This window comes from Bidens hawaiensis, unplaced genomic scaffold (assembly GCF_021521415.1).
Source record: "Bidens hawaiensis isolate Kalapana, Puna unplaced genomic scaffold, B.hawaiensis_p1.1 tig00021509_1, whole genome shotgun sequence".
Lineage (NCBI taxonomy): Eukaryota > Viridiplantae > Streptophyta > Magnoliopsida > Asterales > Asteraceae > Bidens > Bidens hawaiensis.
The window spans coordinates 55,157-68,722 of record NW_027493343.1 but is presented as its reverse complement, the minus strand read 5'-3'; the positions used below and the strand labels follow the sequence as shown (position 1 = coordinate 68,722).

At 35.3% G+C, this 13,566-nt stretch overlaps 2 protein-coding genes across 2 annotated transcripts; one reads left to right on the top strand and one right to left on the bottom strand.

Annotated features, from left to right (window-relative positions):
- Positions 1 to 70: 70 nt before the first annotated feature.
- On the bottom strand, positions 71 to 4,348 carry LOC143563690 (uncharacterized). Its single transcript, XM_077051179.1, has 4 exons — positions 4,017 to 4,348; positions 2,244 to 2,345; positions 1,285 to 2,143; positions 71 to 473 (listed from the first exon to the last, which is right to left on the bottom strand). Exons 1-4 carry the CDS (start codon positions 4,227 to 4,229, stop codon positions 262 to 264), a joined length of 1,386 nt encoding a protein of 461 aa, XP_076907294.1. The 5' UTR covers positions 4,230 to 4,348; the 3' UTR covers positions 71 to 261.
- A 4,671-nt stretch (positions 4,349 to 9,019) lies between these two features.
- Positions 9,020 to 11,542, top strand: LOC143563689 (clavaminate synthase-like protein At3g21360). Its single transcript, XM_077051178.1, has 3 exons — positions 9,020 to 9,398; positions 10,407 to 10,660; positions 11,130 to 11,542. Exons 1-3 carry the CDS (start codon positions 9,030 to 9,032, stop codon positions 11,482 to 11,484), a joined length of 978 nt encoding a protein of 325 aa, XP_076907293.1. The 5' UTR covers positions 9,020 to 9,029; the 3' UTR covers positions 11,485 to 11,542.
- The last annotated feature ends 2,024 nt before the right edge of the window (positions 11,543 to 13,566 follow it).

Genomic DNA, 13,566 nt, shown 5'->3' with positions numbered 1-13,566 from the left:
GGACAGAGCCCTATCAACTAAACTACTTGACAAAATAATACTTGGTGCATATCAGTTAATCAAATGGGAATATTATTTGTATCAAATTGCAACTTCATACAGATTACAAGTTTCAAGTTTCAAAATTCAAGAGCATCAAGTAGTATTCTAATGGACCGAAATCATTAACAGAAAGTACAAGCCATTATGAACCTTCTTCAATGGTCAAACATTGCAAGTGTGGCCAAGTGAATACACATTTTCTGCTTTTGCAAACTTCAGTCAAGAAACCTCTTCTAACAAGTCCATAAACCCTTTGTTGGAACCGGAGCTGTTATCATTATCTTGATCAAAAGATGATTTAAAACGGAACCCGTGAGCGGTTGCTGCTTCAAATCTTGTCCACAGCTCTTTCTTCAAAGTGTTCTCACCAGCTCGCTTGCCTTTTAAAATTGTGGTGTCAAGATCATTGCACATTGGAGTGCTAGCAATCACTGCAAATATATACACACAATGTCAATGTAAAGAGCTAGGAAGTGACGGTATCGAGCCCGAGTTTTTTTAATCTCTAAATGGCCAAACAAGCAAAATTTTAAACTAAGCTAAAATGGAAACGGATCAAATGAATCAGCTACGTTAAACGGGTCAATAGTCAACGAAAGTGTTATAAAAGCTTAAAATCTCTAGAAAACTAAATTTGATTATTATTATTATTATTATTATTATTATTATTATTATTATAACAAGATGAAGATAGTATTTTATAATCTTATATAGTATATTAGAGACTTTATAAAATACAAAAATGAGGGCAAAAAAGAAGTCAAACGGGGAGACTTTTAAAACATATCTAAAACGAAAAGAAGTCAAATAGACTAATGGATCAACCGGGTCAAAAGTTAATCAAAGTGTTAAAATGCTTAAAACCTCCTAAATCTATATATCTTAAATGTTGTCAATCTTGAAGATAGTATTAATAAACTTATTTAATACATTAACTATTTATAAAAAACAAATCAAAAAATATCATTGGTTGGCCTAACACAGCCCAACCGCAGCTAGTTTTAACCAGTATTAGAAAACTTATCCGTTTTGACACAGACCCGTTTGACCTGTTCCCAGCCCGTCTGACCTGACCTGTATTAAGAAATTTACATTTATAGCCCAAACCCATTTGGCCAGTAATCCATCCTGCCCAACCCGCCCATCAGACCTAACCCATTTGACCTGTTGTACCCAGCCTGTCTGATCTGACCCGTTTAACCTACCAACCCGCCCAATTTTGCACCTCTAGAAGAGACATACCTTCTTTGCATGAAGCAACAGCATTTTTCAGCTTTATTTCAACATCTTTGATCTGATCATTCTCATCACCCGGTTCCAAAATAACACAAGTCTTGGGGGGTGACATTAGCATACTCCAATTCGGTGATGCTTCCACCGCTTTTTTTGAATTCCCCATTTTACAACCGGACCTAATTCCAAAAAGCTCAGGGTATTTCAAAGCCAGATGAGTCTCATTTATCTTGCTGCGCCATTCAGAAGACGGGTCAGAATCACCCGACCCACCACCAACAGGATCCACGGCCTGTTTTTGAGTCCCATTTGTCTTCTTGCACCATTCAGAAGATGGCTCCAACAACTTACAAGATTTTGGTGGTGACATTTTCATGTAAGGAGTTGAAACAATAATCGGTTCATTCCTTCTTACCACTTTTTCAGGTGATGAAAACACATTCTCCGCTTTGCCCACAGGCATAACAGTATCATCACTGGTTATCTCCACAACAGTTTTTGTAGTGATGCCAATGTTACTATTATCCGCCACTGGGCGCGCAGGCCCGACAGTAACATCACTTGTTATCTTCTCGAATACTGACTTGGATGATTTCTTTAATCTTGATGGAAACGGTGTGTGTTTAGGCAGAGGTGTTAGCATGAAAAGGTTTCTACCGCCATCTGCTGCACAGTCGGCACGCCAAGACACAAGTGGTGACGGGGAGACCAAAAAGTCAAACTTGTCAGCATATGGGCTGACAGGATTTGTGCTTGGCTCTTCATTTATGGAAGGAGTTATTTTCAAGTTTGCAAAACTTGTTTCTAATTGACTCTTGGACTCTGTAACAGGGGCTGGAAGAATGTTCTGGAATCTTGAAACCCATGGCTGTATTTGGGATTTAAAATGTCAGAAAAACGCAAAGTTTAAATATGGATAATATGATAAAATGATAAATAGAAAATATTCATATTTTGAAAGTATCAACCTTTAATGAACTTTGCATTTCATATAATACTTGGGCAAAAGATTCTATTTCCTTCTCATTCCTCACTTCTTTTTTCAACGCCTTTGCAACGAGTTCATCAATCTGCACATAATTATTCAACCAGTTAAATATAATAATAAACAATTTCAATGAACTATGAATTGCATATTGAAACTAACTGATACCATAATAAATCCAATAAATGTAATCCAAAGACTGCCATTGATCAAAACCTCTATCAATATAACTTTTTTCCATCACAATTAAAAGATATCTTAAACTGGCCCTCCCCCTTTATAACTTTGTTCAGCATCTCTGATTGATCATGTTCAAAGTTCATGTTACTTTCGATGAAGTTTGTGCGTATGTATGCTGAGTAACTTTATGAATGAGTTATCGAGATTTATCAAAGACAACATTCTTCTTGTCAAAACCTACTAGCATTCTAATACTGAATCGATACATGCAACAAGTTTAGCATCAACATTTTTTTGGTGCAGTAGAAAGTTACAAACGTAAAGAAAAAGGAGACTGTTCCATGCAATTTCTACCAGAGAAACATGTGGTCTTAACCGTTGTTTGGTCATAATCATACACCTAATCAAGTTTTTCTTTCAAAGTTTCAAAGGTGGATTGTCACATTAATTCCACGGTGCCAAGTGAATACAAAAAGGTGCATTACTACTAAAAGACTCCCAAAAAAACAGTGCAAAAATGAAACTGGTATTATCCACGAATGAAAATCTAAAGGTTAAGTTTTCATTTTGTAGTTATCGTCATATCAAATCAGATATTAAAGAGCGTTTGCCCCCTAAAGTATAGTCTATAATCACCAGGAAACTTCCTCAAGTTTACCAGTCATAAATCATGCTTAAAAACCCTAATGTTAGTTGAAATCAAATGAAGGCAGACTAGAACACCATAAACTCTCTCGTTAATAAGCCCTTAGGGCTGGCAATTTCTAACACAAACCTATTAACACGACACGGAGTTAAACAAGTTTGGGTTTGCGCTTAACAGATTTCATGTCAAAAACAAGTCGGCAAGTTTGAGACCTGCTTAGATTCATGTCTAAACAGGTTAAAAACCTGTTGACCTGTTAATAACAGGTTTAAACCTGTTCATATTTTTTATTTTTCGAAAAAAAATAATAATAAAATATATGCTCTAATTAGTGTATGCTATGATTTGATTTTAGACTTTTATAAATATATGCTCTAATTACCTAAGACTTCTATTAACTTTTGACAACATTTGTTTCACTGCATATACGTGATATTTATCGTTGTGTAGCCTGTTTCTAAACGTGTTCATGTTTGATAAAATGGCACGTTTAGTTATTGTATCGTGTTTGACCTACTATGCTAAATCCCTAGTTGTATTAAACTATTAATCCAACATCCATACACACAAAAAGCCCTAATTCAAAACAAAACACTTCAAAACCCTAACTCTAAAACCCTCAAAACATCTCCTACAATTAAACTACCTAGTTAATAAGAACCAATAGATTGGAGTGTAACAAGTAGAAGCCGATCAAGACCGTCGCCGCATCTGCCAAAAGCGGTACTGATTATGTACTAATTATAGTAACCTGTTTCTAAACAGCTTCGTGCTCGTGTTTGTTAGAAATGACACGATTAGTTATCGTATCGCGTCATGTTTATCGTCGGTGCTATACTAAATCCCTAGTTATATTAATCCAACATCAACACACAATAAAAGCCCTAATTCAAAACAATAAACTTCAAAACCCTACGATTAAATTATTACCTGATTAATAAGACCTGATAGATCGGAGTGAACAAGTAGAAGCCGATCGAGAGAGTCGCTCGGTACGGGTTGTTGTATTTGGGGGTTAGGGTTTAATTTAAACTTGTTGTTCATGATTGAATTGGTAACTGGACGTTTAAACTCGCCGTTAGATACGTCTCTGAGAGGCTTTCTCTTGGCTCTGGATTTGGATTTGCCGCCGGTGATTGGCATATTCCGTCCGGTGGGTTTTTGACGGTAACGGTAACTTGAGTGAGCGGTTGATTTTGAATATTGGGTGATTGGGGGTTTGATTTGAATTCAGACAAATGTCAAATGGCATGTTTTTTTTATATTTACAATATTTATAGTCGATTTTATTGTTTTAATAACATTTTAATTTCATTTATTATTTAGTTTTTGTTTGGGTCGTTATATTCAAACACCATTACGTTGGTGTGTTACTAACTCTATACAGTTCTTATATGGGCTATAATTACATATAGGCATTTTCAACTATATAGGTCATATACATCTCATGGCTCGTATAGCTCACTTACCACAAGTGACCTATCGAGTCGTATAAGGGCTATACGACCCGTATCGAGAGAGATTTCTCGACAAATTCTGAACATATGTGGCCCATATAGCCCCTATACGAATTATATAGGTGAATCTGGTGTCCAAGTCACATATGTGGTGTGAGAATAACCAATGCTTTTTGTTTTCTAATATATTTCGGTAGCCCATGAGCATTTAGTTTCAGCGGCACTATGGTGATGATGGGAGACTATGCGAGTAGATGTCGCTCACTAGTTGGATCCTTGAATGAACGTGTTTTATCTCACTGCATTGTTGTGCATTCGGGCGAGTGTTCACGCGCGCTGGTCTTAGGTGAGAGTTTTTCCTCAGATTGAAAGGCGAATGTATCCTGATGTAATGAATTAGCCAGTAGCTTATTTGAATGATTAGTCGGTCGTTAAAAAATTGGTTTTTTTACTTATTTTGATTTATTATGTCTCGGTATTTTCATCTTACCAAAAGAAGTAGTGATACAGCGGTGCCCTTTTATAAGATAGGTCGCCGGTTCGAGTTGTTCGTGATAAAATGTCATGTCAAGTTAAAATTTTATCACAGTGGGCTTTCAGATGACGAGTTTCCTCTAAATTGGTGGTGGGCTGGGTCACCAACACTATCTGTAATCACAGGTGTGACTTGTGAGTGACCTTTTGTCAATAGATGTATCCAAATAGTTATGTTTTATTGACCGCTAAAAAAGTACGATGAATTATAAAGAAAAAATAACAACATGAACGAAATCCAATCATGTTATATTAAGAGTAGAAAACTCTTTGTTTTCCTCCTGAAAATTGAAAGATTAATAAAAATATCAACATATCATTTTCTCTTGAAAATTGAAAGGTACCTAAACATATGATTTTCAACTTGTTTCATAAAAAAGTTGTCGATATATTTTATTCTCTTTTCATTTTCCTCTAACTTCAATTGGTTACAAGTACAATCATTTAAGGTGTCAAACAAACTAAAGCATACGTCAACCAAGATATCACTATTAAAAACGTGTGGTCGACTAGAATCAATGGGCCTCTTGTGGTTGCCCGGTGCGGTGGCGGATCCAGAAATTTTTTTCAGTGGGTTCACTGTTTTTAAATGCTCCAATTTCATAAAATACCATACATAAAAATTTTGGATCAGTTTGACAATTCAGATCGGGTAATCCTAATTAGGCAATTATAACACTATATCGTTGCAGAAAATAAAGGACAATGTTTACAGAATTACAGCCTAAAAATAAATTGTAGACATTCAACGCTTAATCCAAAAGCCACCACATGCAGAGGAAATAATGATTTTCTATCCACAAAAGCCACCACATTCTTGTAACTTCATGATCCAAATACAAAACTCATGAAGAGAAATTGTAGATATTTACACTTACTTGAAGCAACAAAACTTGCATAAAAAACATAACAAATCACACTCTTAAACATATTGTTGTCAAAACAAACCATCTTCACAACATTATCATTCATCTGAAACTATGGAACCTGCCTATTAGAAAAGAAGAAAACACATTTTTAACATTGTATGCTTTTTAGTAGTTGAATGCCTCGGATGTGTTCATATTTATCATCTTTTGCTTGTAACTTGCCTAAATAGATATTGCCTCCGTCTCACATTAACTTTCAAGTACAGATTTAACAATTCCTAAATTCTAAGTTAGTTGATTGCCTCACACTTATTTGGAAAAATAAAAAACAATGTTGTTTTTAAGTTCACGACTTGTTTATGTAATCACTTGCATACAATATCCCAACAACAAGCCGATAGACTTATCTCTTGTTCCCTCCCACTCTTAGCCATAAAGACTTGATACAGAGATACAAACTTTTCTTGAATCAAATATAACATTAAAAAATGTTACAGCATAGTCTTTGGTGTTTGATTTGAATTTCGTATCTTTTTCATCACCTAACATATGTTATTTACAAAGATGTATAACATATGAAATTCTCATCAGCTATGTCCATTCCATAAGTCCATTGAAATGGTCATATGAGAGCAAAAAGAACCAAAATACACAATCAGAAGGGGGATCGAACTCGGTTTCTTTCAGAGAAAGGAAAGAGTCTTTACCATCTAACCATTGTTAAACTTGTGTGGGTTCACTTAACATTTTATTTGTGGGTTCACTTCAATTTTTTTATACAGGTATTAATAGGTGGCAAATGGGTTGCGGTTGGGTCGAAACGGGTTAGGGTTGAAACGGGTTAGGGTCGAAACGGGTCACTTAAAAAAGGGTTGTTTTGGTTCGGGTCAATAGGTTCGGGTTAGAACGGGTCAAAACGGGTTTGGGTCAAAACCCGTTTAAGCAATTTTTCATTTCGTTTCAGCACGTAACAGCTCGTTTAAGCGATTTTTCAGTTCGTTTCAGCACGTAACAGCTCGTTTAAGCGATTTTTCAGTTCGTTTCAGCACGTAACAGCTCGTTTAAGCGATTTTTCAGTTCGTTTCAGCACGTAACAGCTCGTTTAAGCGATTTTTCATTTCGTTTCAGCACGTAACAGCTCGTTTAAGCGATTTTTCAGTTAGTTTCAGCACGTAACAGCTCGTTTAAGCGATTTTTCAGTTCGTTTCAGCACGTAACAGCTCGTTTAAGCGATTTTTCAGTTCGTTTTAGCATCTAATAGCTCGTTTAAGCGATTTTTCAGTTCGTTTCAGCACTTAACAGCTTGCTTTAGCGATTTTTCAGTTCCTTTCATCACTTAACAGCTTGTTTCAGCATGTTTTTGTTCCGTTGTTGTCGACTTTTCAGTTTCGGTTAATTTGTCGATTTTTTTTTGAACGAGGACAACGGACGAAACGTTTTAGTTTTTTTACATTTTTTTTTTTTTGTTTTATTTTTTGAGTTATGATTTTTTTATTAATTTTTTTGAATATTTTTTGATGGTTTATATTAAGATCAAAATCCCTCAAAAAAATTTTCAAAAAAACAAATAAAAAATCATAACTCAAAATATAAACGAATAACGAAAAAAGTAAAAAAACTAAAATATTTTCGCCGTTATCCTCGTTCATCAAAAAAAAAAAAACCCGACAAATTAACCGAAACCGAAATGTCGACGAAAAAGAAATCAAAAACCTTAATCGACCCGTCTAGTGCGAAAACTCGATAGAAACCGAAACCCAACCCGTCCAGTGCTAAAACTGGTGTCGGCACGAAAGCTGATCCGAGCCGAAACCTAAACCGATATCGTTCCAATCTAAAACCCGTTTCAACCCAAACATGTCACTTTTCCTTAAGACACTAACCCACATCCACCCATGTAGTTAAATTTGTCAACCCATTTTGACCCAAAAATAAGAATGTGGAATTTCAAGTGACCCATTTTGACCAATTTAATTAAAACCTATGACCCAAATCAACCCATTTGAATTTTAAAACAACCCAAATTGACCCATTTGGAATGGTTTGGGTCAAGGTTGCCACCCTGAGGTATTATATTAAAAATCCGAAACTTAGTGGGTTCCCGTAAACCCGCAACTTACATACTAGATCCGCCCCTCCCCGGGTGTGACAATTGCTTTATCATTAAAACTCATTATTTTTCATTTTTTCTTCTTGGTACATATAATACTTTTTATTTTGATAACAATATAAATATAAAAAATAAGATATAAATGTTGGATATAACAATTTGTATGTTGTCATGTTGATACAATACATTCCCAATCATCAACAAGAATGTTCATATGATCAATAGCAAATTAATCAAGAAGAACATTGATTAACCTGTACGTTAATATTACAGTCGTTTTGGTATGTCAACCACTTAAAAATGTACATTAAAATATGCCAGGAGCTTAAAAAAATCAAAAGAACAATAGCTGGTTCACTTCGTAATTTTATTATTTTTTTTTTCGCATACTAGAAATAAGTCAGGTTTGTATATAACAACGTAAGGAAAATTTATAAACAAATATTACTTTACCTCAAAGGGAAGCTATAGTGGGCGAGAAAACAACCCCTTTTGGGGGCGACAATCAACTTTAACACCCCCCCTCTCCCGGGCGATAAAAGGGGGGGGGGGGGGGGGGGGCGAGAAATACTCCTCGCCTGATCTTGTGTAACACCCCCCCCCTCCCCGGGCGATGAAAGGGGGGGGGGGGCGAGAAATACTCCTCGCCTGATCTTGTGTGTGTGTTTATTAATATTGTGTGTGTTATGTATGTATGGGGCTACAACACCATTATACCCCAAAAACTAAAACTCACCCTTAGCTGGTTGAGCGTCACATGATGTAAATCGCCCCTTTTTATAGCCCATCCACTACACATAGCCTAAGAGTCTAAAGATGTTATATAACTTTATATATTAAAATACACGTTCCACTATTCCATGAGACGTGTTACACTTTTGCGTTTACTTCCATCTTTGAACTCCTCTATATACAATATATCAATATCAATGTAACACTTGAACACTTGAACTTGAACCAATATTCATTCCAAATGGCCACCGGAAAATTCTTCCGAGAAGTCGTGTTACCGGAGCAAAAGCTTCAAAACGACAACGTACTTTTCCCGACAGTATTATCACCCACCTCTTCCGCTTCAGTAACACTCGCGGCTTTTGAACATGCAATCAAATCCCATAAACCATGGCTAGAGTCACTTCTAGTTAACAGTGGGGCTATTTTGTTTAGAGGTTTCCCAGTTATATCACCTTCCGACTTCAACGATGTCATCGAAGCTTTCGGCTTCCCAGAATTCCCATATGTTGGTGGTCGAGCCTATCGAAAACAAGTCGCTGGCCGGGTTTATACGGCGAATGAGAGTCCTTTAGATAAGGAAGTTCCTTTCCATCATGAGATGGCTTACGTAAGTTCGTTTTAAGTGACTTTAACTTACCAGAGCTCGAGCTCGGCTAGCGAGTCATTTTTATTAACAAAATATTTAATTTATATATGCTTTTAGTGATTTTTAGAATTTTAATAAAGTCATTAGACGAGAGTCTAAGCCTGGCTTGAGCTCGACTGTGAGGTGTGAAATGAATACATACAAGTTTACAAGTTCAAAAGAAGTATACTTTAAAAATACACATGACTCATTAAGGTTTGACGAGCCTGAACGAGCATACTGTATAAGGCTCAAGCTCGTGCTTGATAACTAAGTGAGCTTTAATTGAGGCTCAAGCTGGAAAAAAAAACTTGGTTTGTTTCGAGTTTTTTATCGATCCGATCTCGAGTAGCTAACTAGTGGCTTGAATCGTTTGCACCCTAGGTGCACAGTTGGTTTTGGGCTAAAACCGGACCAAAACCCAAAATTTAGGTGTTTGAATTTTTGAAAACCGTCTAGTTTTTATTTCGATTTCGGTTTTGTCATCTGTGTTTGCAATTTGGGGACAAAAAGAAGTTGGTCCAAAATAATAAATTTTGGCATAAATATTTTTATTTATTTATTTATTATTATACATTTGGGATAATATATTTGGGTTTGAGCATTTAATAACTTATTACAATTACTTAAAACTTAGTATAAAGAAACTAAAAAACTATAAATTTGGTTTGGTTTATTTGCTAAAATATAAAGAAACGAAAAGATAAAACCAAACCGTCGGTTATTGTTTTGATTCGGTTTTTTGGGTTTCATACACAGCCTTCTTGGTATAATTTTCACGTCTATTTTGTGGTCTTAAGTTCGATAAGTATTAGGGCATGTTTGGGATTGCTTCTTTAAAATGTTTTTTGTTTTTTGGAGAGACAAAATGTCCAAAATGTCCATCCAAAAGCATCTAAAAGCATCAAATTGGTGTTTCCGTATTACCATTTATATATCTTTTGTGTTTCTGCTCTACGTCATACCTGAACATAGTTGAGCTTATAACAGGTTCCAAAATCCCCCACCAAGTTATTTTTCTTTTGCGAAGAAGAACCCGAAGAAGGTGGAGAAACACCGATCGTTTTGAGTCATATCATATATGAAAAGATGAAAGAAAGACACCCGGAATTCGTTGCACACCTCGAGGATCATGGATTAACATATATAAACCTAGCAGGCGAGGAGGACGATCCAACATCCGTCACAGGTAGTAGTTGGAAGACCGCATACAAAACTAATGATAAGAATATTGCCGAGGAAAGGTGTGTCTTATTATCTTTGCAATAAACCGTCCTTAACATGTTTGTGGTATCGATAGGCCTGTAAATGAACCTGGCAGTTCACAAACATAAATGAACATATATGGACAAATGTAAATGAACACAAACAAATATTAATGAACATATATAAACGCACTTAAATGAACACAAATGAACAAATATAAAACCATTAAGCAGCTAACTCTTCAGGATAATGTTTAATTACTTGCTATTAATATGTAAACGAACATAAACAAATGGGCATAAATAAACGAACATATATGAATGTTCACGGACATAAATGAAAGAATGAAACATGTTTTCATGTTCGTTAGTTTAATTAAATGAACACAAATTTTGTGTTCATGTTCGTCCGTTTATTCAACAAACGAACTTCCCGTCAAACAGTTCACCGAACATTCGGTTCGTTTACAGGCCTACTTATCAAGTATTGATAATGGTGTAATAATAGGGCGGCAAAGGTGGGAACAAAGCTAGAATGGATTGGTAACACTGCAAAAGCAATAACAGGTCCGGTTCCAGCGATCAGGTATGATGAGGCGAGTGGGAGGAAAACATGGTTTAATAGCCTTGTGGTTACTTGTAGTGTTGGGACGAGTGAGAGGAAGAATACATGGGTGGAGTTGGGTAATGGTGGCCCGGTGGATGATGATGTGAAAGATTTGTTGCGAATCTTGAAAGAAGAATGTGTTGCGATACCTTGGAAGAATGGGGATGTTCCTTTGGTTAACAATATGACGGTTCTTCATAGCCGACGACCACTAATAAAGCCTCCTCGTCGGATACTGGCTTCCCTATGCAAGTGATTTAATGATTTTTGTAAGAAAATGTTGTCATAAGACATAAGACATAAATAAATGTTGTAGTATTGGAATGTTAGTGCAAAACATGTATTAGTTTGTTGTGTGTTACTATTCAAGAAATATATTATTACTTAGGACATATACTTTACCAATACAACTAAAAGACTATGTATTATGCTAAAGATCTTACATTTGTTGCATGCTTACTGAAGTCACCTACAATCTTGAATAAAACTGAACCGAAATCGAATAAAGCTTAATCGAATTACTAATTAAATTTTGAGTTAAGTTTTTTAAATCTATACTATAATGCCCGACACTACTAGACAATAGGGTTTTTGTGACCGCATATTCAGTCACAAAACGGTTGCAATTGTCTTGTTGCCAGCAATTTGCGAAGCCTTTCACGACTTATAAGAAGTTTACGTTGGTGTGCCTATTTTCGTGAGAAAATAAGACGCCAAAACATATATATTAAAAGCGCAAAAACTACATATCATTGCATGTGATTTTGAAAACATTTCCTCACAAATTTTACATGACACAAATTAAACAGGTTGAGTATCATATATAACCAGTCAATTATTAGACAAGTCACGTTTAACTAAATGAGTCGTATTCAGGTCATCTTCACCTTATCTTGTAAATACTTCTCAATCCTACTTTCATTTCTTGAGCTCTAACATGTTATAAGGGTCACTTTTATTTATCTTACACAACTACCCATTTTGGAAAAAACCCATTTAGTGATTAAATCAAATCAAATTTAATATTTGAATAATTAATAATAATTTAATATTATAATAATAATAATAGTATATCTAGTCATAACTATCAAAGATCCGGAAAATTTTAACCTAACACGTTTCTTTGTGGGTCGAAATATATACTAGTTTCAAACTCATGAATCGAGAAGCCCAAAGTAACATCTAGCTAGGAACAAAATACGTAACAAACAAGCTTGGATATTTTATCACATTAATGGCGGACCTAGGATTTCTTTTCATGGGAACGTTCGTGACGCAAATTTTTTTATTTTGGGGTGTGGGTGGTGGTGGTTGAGGGGGGGGGGGGGAGGATTAGGGGGGATCATTATTTTTACGTACAAATAACACTATTTATCATTCATATAATTAACCCTTTATTTTATTTTATAACACAATAAACTTTTTTAAAAAATAAAACAAACAATATCACATCAAACATCACCATCACATTATCACATATGAAAGGTAAACGCTTTTTGAATTACAAAACCCAGTCTTTTAAAAACTACATTGATATATGCAATTACTACCAACAATATAACAACTAGGACTAGACTAGACACTACACCCATTTAGCCTACGAGTGTTGCTAAGTTCGCATGTCTTGTTTGGACCCGTTTTCTTAGTTGGTAAGTCGATTTAGATCGAAACACATTAAATCCTCATGTTCGTTTATCGCTTTTCATTTGTGTTCAGTTAGTGTGTGTGTAGATTCTAACAAATACATATATTGTAGCGTATTTTATGTTTATTTCTATTTGAGAAAAACACTATGTATTCAGACTATGACAGGGTTTAAAGAAATTTGCCGTTTAGATAAAAAAAATCAAGCACATCCTATTAACGGCCACCTAGCTAGAATCAAATGAACATAACGAGTTGATTCTTTTAGTACATAGTGAGCTTAGGTCGATATAATCAATCTCAACATATATAATATATAATGATTTCTCCCAACTTCTAGCTAAGATATAGGCATCTAAATGCCCACTAAAGCTTGTCAAAAGTGACCATTATTAATCGTTACACTTGTCTATTAAGTTACTAAAATTATGAGGAATATTGGTTTTTGTTAATCCCATTTATCATCTTTTGGTTGTCGTCGGTCCCAACTAATGAATTGATTGTTGGCGGTCTCATCTTTCAATGTATTTGTTCCAACGGTCTGTGACTAACAAATTATAACGATGTTAGTTGCAGGTCGATGGAAAAACGTTTTTGGCCTGAATACTCACGTTTTTCCCGAAAAACTCAACATTTTCATCACAAGCATCTTTGTAACCTTGGGTTCGGACCTTTAGGAACCCTTTTCTAGTAA